The sequence below is a fragment of the Heterocephalus glaber genome, unplaced genomic scaffold (genome assembly GCF_053883595.1).
Source record: "Heterocephalus glaber isolate CG9 unplaced genomic scaffold, H.glaber_assembly_v1.0 deba00001532, whole genome shotgun sequence".
NCBI lineage: Eukaryota > Metazoa > Chordata > Mammalia > Rodentia > Bathyergidae > Heterocephalus > Heterocephalus glaber.
The window spans coordinates 26,344,414-26,354,043 of record NW_028258330.1 but is presented as its reverse complement, the minus strand read 5'-3'; the positions used below and the strand labels follow the sequence as shown (position 1 = coordinate 26,354,043).

At 49.0% G+C, this 9,630-nt stretch overlaps 1 protein-coding gene across 2 annotated transcripts; it reads left to right on the top strand.

Moving 5' to 3' along the window:
- The first annotated feature begins 1,624 nt into the window (after positions 1–1,624).
- Positions 1,625–9,398, top strand: LOC101698847 (eukaryotic translation initiation factor 6). Of its 2 annotated transcripts, XM_087188945.1 has the most exons (7): positions 1,625–1,748; positions 1,876–2,090; positions 2,177–2,262; positions 4,606–4,781; positions 5,267–5,443; positions 5,635–5,816; positions 9,133–9,398. In XM_087188945.1, the coding sequence occupies exons 2-7, from the start codon at positions 1,984–1,986 to the stop codon at positions 9,140–9,142; spliced, it is 738 nt and encodes a 245-aa protein (XP_087045071.1). In that variant the 5' UTR covers positions 1,625–1,748; positions 1,876–1,983; the 3' UTR covers positions 9,143–9,398. The 2 variants fall into 2 exon arrangements, with proteins under 2 accessions (XP_087045071.1, XP_087045070.1); XM_087188944.1 differs by having other exon boundaries at positions 1,641–2,090.
- Positions 9,399–9,630: the final 232 nt, after the last annotated feature.

The window sequence follows — 9,630 nt, the reverse complement described above, 5'->3', positions numbered from 1 at the left end:
GCTGTGTTGCCAGTCTTATACTGTACATGCTCTAGGGTTGATAGATAAATCAGACCCAGACACTGGAGGATGTGGGTTAAACGTGTATTCAACAGTGAAACAAGATATGGACGTGTCAAATGAAAATCTAACCAGAGGGTGATAAAGTCATTGAGCTGGTAAAGTGGTCAGGAAAGCTTCTTAGAAAAGTAAGGCCTTAAAGGATGGAAAGGTTTCAGAAACATGGGGGAGAGAAAAGAAATTCTTGGTAGAGTAAGTCATATGAATGAAAGGAAGACCATAAAGGAATAAGTGGGTCTGAGGACAAGTAGAGCATGTGGATAGCCAGACCCACACACACATACATCTTGCTGAGTGTCTGTTACAGCACAGTCTGTAACAAAATGTGTGCCTCTTTCCTAGGCTCATCTCCTGTCTGGGACAGAGTATGTGATACAAATGAATAAAGGCAGACATGGCTAGAACCACATATGGCAGTGTGGTGTGTCCAAAGAACACCAGGTTATTGACATGCAGGTTGGGGTTGAAAAGTACACCATTCAGGCTGATTATGGGGGTGGAGGGTCCCCTGGAAGACAGTGGAGGCCCCCAAAAGGGCTTTAGGCAGGGGGCTCCAAGTCCCTGCTGCCTTCACTGTGACATTTGTAGATTCTACCAAATGTAGGCCAAGTTCATCCTGTCCAGGACCGCAAGGCCCTTGGCCCACACCACTCTCCCGAGGACAGAAGGTGGCTGCTGAGTGAGTGACACAGCACGCATGAGAAGCACGTCGTGGAAGCAAGTCAGGCCCCACATCCTCGCCCAACCTGGCCCATGCGACTCCAACTACTCCCTAAACCTGCTTCAGTCACATTCATATTCCTACTCGGTCATCCGCCTGTTTTTTTTGTGTTTTTTTTGGTATCGAGGATCGAACTCGGGTCCTTGACGCATGAGAAGCACGTCGTGGAAGCAAGTCAGGCCCCACATCCTCGCCCAACCTGGCCCATGCGACTCCAACTACTCCCTAAACCTGCTTCAGTCACATTCATATTCCTACTCGGTCATCCGCCTGTTTTTTTTGGTTTTTTTTTTGGTATCGAGGATCGAACTCGGGTCCTTGAGCTTGCGCAGCAGGCGGCGAAACCACTGAGCTAAATCCCCGCCCCACCCGCCTGTTTTCCTCTGCTGGTATGGCCTAGCATCCAGCAGCCTGTGATCCTGCCTCACTTCTCCCTCTGGACACCTTCTCCCAGGTGACGTCATCCACCCCAGCTTGGCCCCAGATCTCACTCCTCAGCCCTTCACTCTCGCCTGGGCTCCACATCAGGACCTCTGTGCGCTTGGCGGAACTGGGTCCATCCGCTCTCCTAAAGCCACCCTTGAGCCTCCTACTTCATGTCAGTCAATACCTCCCTCATCACCCCCGCCTCCTTGGAGACGGCTCTGCCTCCTCCTCTCCCTCGTGTCACACCGACCAGCCACAGATCTTAGTCGCCTGAACCTCCCAAAAAGCTCCGGAGTGAAAGAACGAACGAACCAATGAGGGCAGGCGAGCGTGCGGAGAGCGGCGCCGGGCGGGGTGCGGCGCCGGGCGGGGCGCGGGACAGAGCATTTGGAGCCACGGAGTCCTTCCCCGGGGTGGGGCTAGAGGGGCGCAGGCGTGGCTGGCACGCCGGACTCTGCCGGAAGTCTCTCCGGGCCGCGGCGGAAACGGAAAGCTCTTCGGGAAGGAAGGAGTAGTGGCGTGTGAATTTAGGTGTCGCTAGGTGAGCTGGTGTGAAGGGAGGCCGCTAGGGTCAGCTCGATCCCGGTGGGAAAGGGAGGGGCCTGAGGACAGGGGTCCGAGTAGGAGGGGGCCAGTGGGCGGTAGCCGAAATCTGACCGGCTTCGAAGGGCGGGGTCGCGACGCTCCAGAGGGCACGAGGCCCCGAGACCTGGGACTTAGCGGTAGCCGATCCGTCGACCCTGAGCTCACGGGAGGGGAACCTCAAGGCCTCCGTCATGGCGGTGCGAGCGTCTTTCGAGAACAACTGTGAGATCGGTTGCTTTGCCAAACTCACCAACACCTACTGCCTGGTGGCCATCGGAGGATCAGAGAACTTCTACAGGTGCGGCGGAGCGGGAAGGTTGCGGAGGTCGGGAGCTCCGGCTGAGTGTGACCGGGCTGGTGACCTCCGAGTCTGTGTCCCTACAGCGTGTTCGAGGGCGAGCTCGCCGATACCATCCCCGTGGTGCACGCGTCCATCGCCGGCTGCCGCATCATCGGGCGCATGTGTGTGGGTAAGGCATGTGGAGGACGCCTAGGGAGAGAGTGGAGCCTCCAAGCACCATTAGGAATAATAATAATAGTAATAGTAATAATAATTATTATTATTGGTACCGGGGATCGAACTGGGGACCTTGCGCTTGAGAGGCAGGCGCCGGAACCACTGAGCTAAGTCCCCGACCCCTACCATTAATTATTAATCATATCCCTGGAGGGAACGCGGGGCGACCTAGGAGTTTCCAAGCCTTCATTCATGATCTCCGTGGTCTGCAGTCTCTCGGGGCTGATTGGGACCCAATCTGAGAACAGTCAGGAGAACAAGGACAGGCTCTACCAAAGACTTCTTGAGAATAATAAATACAAATGACAGCCAAAAGAAATAGCACAGTCAGGTTCAGCTTCGCAGGGCTGTATCCTAGCTACTTAGAACGCTGAGGCAGAAGGATGGCAAGTTGGATCCCAACCTGGGCACCTTAGGGAGACTCTGTCTAAACGTGAAAAAGGCAAGTCGCTCAGTGTTAGAGGCTTCCCTAGTGTGTGAGAGCCCCTGGGTTTATTTTCTAGTAGTACCACAAAAAAAGGAAAAAAGTACTTTTTTTTTTTTGGTAACAGGAATTGAACTCACGGCCTTAAGCTTGCCAGGCAGGTGGTGCACCTCTGAGCTACATGTATCCCCGGCCCAGAAACAAGTAGTGTTGCTCTTGTTCTCTAGAGGTAGAAATTAGTGTCTTAATTTGACTAATGAGATTAGAGAATCTAGGTGACTCACCGAGTACCACACCTAATGTGGCAGAGGATTTTAATTTCATCTCTTCTGTACTGACCATAAACAAGCTCCTTCCTGGTTCTGAGCATGCATTTCTGCCTCTGTGACATGACAGGCCCAGAGTCCGGGTTATCTTGTACATTTAAATCCTCAGTTCCCTTTTCCATGTCTGTACTGGCATTTCTGCTCTCTAATCTCTCAGAGCTGTTGGCTGTGGCCATTCCTCCTTTTTTTCCCCTCCTTTCTTTAAGCTGGCTCTGTGTCCTGTTATTGCCACTCCTTGTTTCTTAGTTCTGTAGATTGGAGTCACACAAGTCTTATTTTTTTACTTCTAATGTAAAAAATCTTGAACATCATGACCTTTGTTTTCTAATTCATTTCAAACACTTTGATCGAAGAATAACAAGAAAAACACCCTGATCTCTCACCATGCCCGTTAGATTTGAAGTAAATTCAAAGAATAAGTGAATTTAGCGTAGCCCTCTTCGTACTATAAGAGAGCAACTCTCAGTTCTGAGGTTCAGAGTTGTGGGCTTACAAGGATACAGAGAATTTTACCCATAATTGTGACAATGCCATTAAACTTTGATCCTTCTTGGTGCTGTGGAGTAGGTTTTGTAGGGATATTCCAGAGTGGATTCCATCTATTCTTTTGGGCAGTTTGCCATTTGGTCTCATAGCAATAGTTCCTCTCTATAAGTATGAACATATGTCTCTCTCTCTCTCTCTCTCTCTCTCTCTCTCTCTCTCTCTCTCTCTCTCTCTCTCTCTTCCTTCCTTCCTTGGTTCCCTCCTTCCCTCCCTCTTTTCTTTTCCTTTTTTTTCTTTCATATAGGGTCTTGTTATGTAGTTCAGGCTGGTCTTGAACTATGTATCCCAGGCTGGCCTTGAACTCATGGTGATCCTTCTCCCTCAGCCTCCCAAGTGCTAGGACTACAGGTGTGCTGGTGGCAATATGTATATATTTCTGTTGGATGTATAATACCTACAAGTTAGGTATTCTGCATAGGCATTCTCTATTTTATGGTACAGAAGTTAGGCAGAGTCACAGTTTATGTGACTATCTGGTGATAATGCTACATGATTATATTGAAAGTGGTTGACCATTTCACTCTTGTCAGTGTATGAGTTTCATTTGTTCCATGTTTTTGCCAGCATTTGGTATTGATATTCAATTTAAATTTTAGCCACTCTTGTAGGTAAGTAGCGTTAGCTACATGTAGTTTTTTTTTTTTAGCTACATGTAGTTTATGGGTATCAAAATATACAGTGTGCCAAGGACCATATCTTTTTCCTATGATCTGATGATGAGGAAGTGAGTAAGGTCTGTTGGGATAGATTCCTGGCCATCTTGGGCCTGCCCAGGGGACCTGGTACTCTTGTGCAATGAATGAATCAGTGGGCTGGAGACCTGGGGGTTGAGACTGAAGCTGTCTTGGAAAATTAATTGGGCTGGGCTGGGCTGGGCTGGGCTGGGTTGGGTTGGGTTGGGTTGGGTTGTATCGGGTTGTATCTTGATCCCTGAGGTCCCAGAAGCATCTCCTTATTCATGGTCTGTGTTTGCCTCACTGTCCAATTTGGGTCTCTCCAGGGAACAGGCACGGGCTCCTGCTGCCCAACAACACCACTGACCAGGAGCTGCAGCACATTCGCAACTGCCTCCCAGACTCAGTGCAGATCCGGCGGGTGGAGGAGCGGTTATCAGCCCTGGGCAATGTTACCACCTGCAATGACTATGTGGCCTTGGTCCACCCAGACCTGGACAGGGTGAGGTAGCCCAACTTGTCTCAAGAGCCATAGGACCAGCCAAGGCTGAGATTAGCTATCGTTTTCACCTCACAGGCAGAAATTAGCATCATCTCTTGTGGTTTCTCTGTATTTCAAGCAGTCAGTAGGAAAAGAGGTAACAGGGGCCTCGGTGGTATGGTCAGTGTCAGAAGCTGGGAGACCATTAATCCTTCAGGGTTAAAGATTTGGGGAGAGTGGCCCAGGCGTGGGCGGGACAGATGACTGACAGTCAAACCGGAGGGTGTGTTAGAGGGAAAAGGGTGACAGGGAGGCCAGTCCCCAGTGTTCAGGGTATGCTTGGGTCTGAGGGGCTGCAGAGCTGGCCCAGTCTCCACACTAAGCTGTACCCTGTCCTTTCCCCGAGTGAGGCTTCCATGTGTAGCTGTGTAGCAGAGAAATGAGGGGCTCCGGGTTCTCTGGCTTATCTATCCTGAGCCCTGAACGACAGTATCTTTGGCTGACAGGAGACAGAAGAAATCCTGGCTGATGTGCTCAAGGTGGAGGTCTTCAGACAGACAGTGGCTGAACAGGTGTTAGTGGGAAGCTACTGTGTCTTCAGCAATCAGGGAGGGCTGGTGCATCCCAAGACTTCAATTGAAGATCAGGATGAGCTGTCCTCTCTTCTCCAGGTGCCCCTTGTGGTAAGACTTCCTGCGCCCTGGCCCCTGTCTCCTGCCGAAGCAGATGCCTTTGCCCAGCGTTCTGGAATCACCTGACTTAGTTTGGGACCGGGGCTGAGGTTCAGGGAGCAGGATTGGGAAGAGTCCTCACTGGGGAGGGGAGAGACTTTGGCTGCTGGTGCCGTGTCCCACACCGAGCCCATTCTTGGCAGGCGGGCACTGTGAACCGAGGCAGTGAGGTGATTGCTGCTGGGATGGTGGTGAATGACTGGTGTGCCTTCTGCGGGCTGGACACAACCAGCACGGAACTGTCGGTGGTGGAGAGCGTCTTCAAGCTGAATGAGGCCCAGCCCAGCACCATTGCCACCAGCATGCGGGATTCCCTCATTGACAGGTACAGGGATCAGGGTTACGGGCTTACTTTGCCTTTGAGGGTAGGGAAGAAGATGTCACCTAGCATGGGAGTCCTGTTGTGTTTTTCCTGGTAGGTGGTGCTCAAATGTAAGAGTGCATCCACACACTGCTGAGCAATCACAGGATAGCCAGCAAGCTCTTCTTTTAGTATATGTGCTGCCGAATGAGCACTAGTAAGGTTTTCTTGAGCACTACTCATCCTTATCTTTGATGATTCAGTTGTCTAGGTAGAACTTTCTGGTGGTCCTTCTTATTTATTTTGTCTTGCTGTACTGGGAATGGAATCCTGGGCCTGTGTGCCGAGCTATTTCTCCAGTCCCCCCAGCCCTTCTTTTTTTTTTTGGTACCGGGATCAGATTTGGGACCTTACGTTTACAACCAGGCGGCAGCACCACTGAGCTAAATCCCTGCCCCCTCAGCCCTTTTTATTGTATTTTATTTTATTATTTTCTTGTTATTTTTTTTTTAGGTACTGGGGATCGAACTTGGGTCCTTGCACTTGTGCAGCAGGCGGTGAAACCACTGAGCTAAATCCCTGGTCCCTTTATTTTATTTTTAATACTGACACAGACTCTCAGTTGCTAAGTTCCCTGGGCATGCTCAAACTTGTGATCCTTTTCCCTCAGCCATCCAAAGTCCTGGCATTACAAGCATGCACCACCATGCTTGGCTTGTCCTTATTTGATTCCTGGGTGTGTTATTTTGTAATCTGAATTTGCTGTGTTTTGGTTTCTCCAGCCAGTGGCACAGGACCTCAAACAGGACAGAGCTGTTGTGGCTAGGGAAGGTGGGAAGGCTACTATAAAATGCTGAGGAGACGCTGGGCAGTTTTTGGTACCTACCTGTAATCCAAACACCCAGGAGGCTGAGGCAGAAGGATTGCTGGGAATGCAGCCTGAACTACACAGCATGATCCTGTCTCAAAAGCAAAAATGCCCTGGAGATCCCTGATGGACGCTAAGGGAGCTGGTGTTGGGATTACTGTTACATCAGAATCACAGTCTGGATGTTTGTGGGTTACCCAAAACAAACCAAACATGAGGCCCTAACTGTGGAGATGCCAAGGTGTAGGGCATTAGAATCTTTTCTGGAAGAGCAGCAGGTGCTTGGTAGTCCCACTTCCCTCTCATCCTTCATTGAGGACCTTTCTCAAGCCTGTCTTGCCCTCAGCAGAGACTCTGTAGAGCAGTGGTGGCAAACCTACCACATGTGTATCATTGAAAGCTCTAAAAGGCTGGCCATCACTGCTATAGAGGATATAAACCCCAAAGTGGAGCAAGTACCAAGTAACAGACCCTGTGCTTCCCATGGGTAGAATTTCCCTTCCCTTTTCTTCATTTGTTTGCCTGATATTGGTTGATCCCTGTGGGCAAGGCTTCTTGGAGGATGGTGAGGCAGTTGAGTCCTACATCCTGCTTCTTCAGAGCTCACAGTGTAGTGGAGAAAATGTAGTGGCCACATATAACTTCTAGCTGTCTCCAAGGAGAATAAAAAGTGCCTTGATTGTTCTCAGATAGGGGGTTTTGGAATCCCGGATGAGATTTCTCAGATCATGGAAGTTTCATAAAGGAAGGATCATTTAATTTGGCTTTAGGCCGTGAGTAGTTATTTGAATATGTAGAGACAAGTGGAGAAGCAGCTCAGGTAGACACCAAGATGGGACAAAGCGGGATGTGTGAAGGGGAAGGTAGCATTTTCCAAGTGCTGAGGACTTTGCTGACAATAGGAAATTTTGACTGTTAGCCTGTGGTTTGGAGTTTAGCAGATGTTGGGATACTTGTTTAGGTAACTTTCTTGTGTGCACACTCAGATTCTGATTCCATAGGTCTGGAGTGGGACCCAAGTCAGGGCTTTTGTTTTTTTGTTGGTGGTATTGGTGAGCTGTATCCCCAACCCTTTTTTATTTTGACAGAGGGTCTCACTAAGTTGGTAAGTTGCCCAGTTTGGGCTCACACTTGGGATTCTCCTGCTTCAGCTCTCTCGGAGTACTAAGATTACAGATGTGTGCCACTGTGCCTGGCTTTGTGTCTTACTATTTTTTTTAAATAAGCTACCCTGGTTGATTTTGATGCGGGTATTTTGGGAACCGCACTGACTAACTCTGCCACCACTGGTGATGAGCGAGTAAGTTTCTGGGTTTCTCCCCACTGAGGCACTCACGAAAGAACCCAAGCCCTGCCCCATGCTAGGCCAATGCTCTACCACTAAGCTACATCCCTATCATGCAAACTCATTCAGTAACTTCATGCACCAGGCAGTAGTGATGTCATGATGAGTAATATTTCCTGTTCTTTTGGAACATTTGAGTCTTGTAAGGAAGACAGTACTTAACAGAATTTATCATTTAAATCACAAAAACTGTTTCAGCAACCTTTTAATAGAAAAACCTCAGTGAAGTGATAGTTGATACCTATCAAAAACAAAGTATATGTTGCACATAACAGCAAAACTTAGAAACGGCTGCTGAAGTTGGGCAGAATCGCTACATTCCTCAGTAGTGGTCGGCTTCTTTCTGGTACTGTACTCGCCTATGCAGTTAGATAATATACAGAAATGAGTATTGGAACAGAATCAAAAACACTCACCTAGCGTCTTTGATTTGTGGATATGTTTTGTTTGAGGTGTGCATGAGCCCTCAGGATGGACGATTATAATATGCACTCCAGTTTTATAATCATGTATATGATTATCTCTTTCATTAAGAATGTTTTCAAGTGGGTGCAGTGATGCAGGACTGTAATCCCTGTACTCTCAGAGGCTGAGAGAGGAGAATCACAAGATCATGCCCAGCGTGGGCAACTTAGTGAGACTGTATCTCACAATAAAAATATAAATAAAAATATAAAAAAAGAATGTTTTCACTTAATACTCAGAACAGATTTGTTTTTCAACCTAGTATGCATAGTCTTTTCTTTAGTTAGCACTGAAAGGGAGCATTTGGAAATGGAGGGCAAAGTTCTGGCCCCAGCCCTCCCAGTAGGGACTTATGGTCTAGGTATAGCCTTTTCTTAGATTGAGTTCCCTTTTCTGATGTTCTCAGACTCTGATTTATGATAGTAAGCAAATAAATTAAGGAAGTTGGTCCAACCTGAGCAGGAAGAATTAATCTTAGTCTTCAAACACAGAACTCCAAACTAGACTGTGTAACATGGGATGCAGTCAAACCAGAATCCAGATGGGGCCAGGTTGGGCTCTGAATGTGGCTCTTCAGGGCTTAGCTAGAACAAAGGTCCAGGGGAGGGGTGAGGTGTGCCCTGTGAAGCAGTTCCTGACAGTGCTCCTCCTCCTCCCTGCAGCCTCACCTGAGTCACCTTCCATGCTGCTCCTGGGCTCCAGCCTCTGGACTTTGGCTCCTACCCCCACACCTGACCTGGTCTGGACTTGCTGCTGCCAGGAAGGTGTGGCAGAGGGATCAGTGAAACGGAGTGGATGGCCTCTCAGCCCTGCACCGGTCCCATCTTCTGAATCTATTGTTTCTGCAAAAACCCTCTTGTGCTCTGGCTCCTGGATGAGGATTCTGCTGTTCTGGGGGACCCCATTAAAGGGCACCTGCCTCTGGCCATTCTGAGTGTGCTGTCTGTGGGCCTCAGCCTGTGCAACACCCTCTCCCCATTTCAAGCATTCTGGGAGGGCAGAAGGGGAGAGACATACACAGGACGCAGACGTCTCTGTCATTATCAACGGGGCTTCATCCCGGGGCAAGAGGAAGAAGCACTCCTTTGTGTTCTCACATTTTCCACACAGCTTGTCTTGGTCTTCTCTGGCTTTCGGAGGATAAGAATCCAATCCATTGG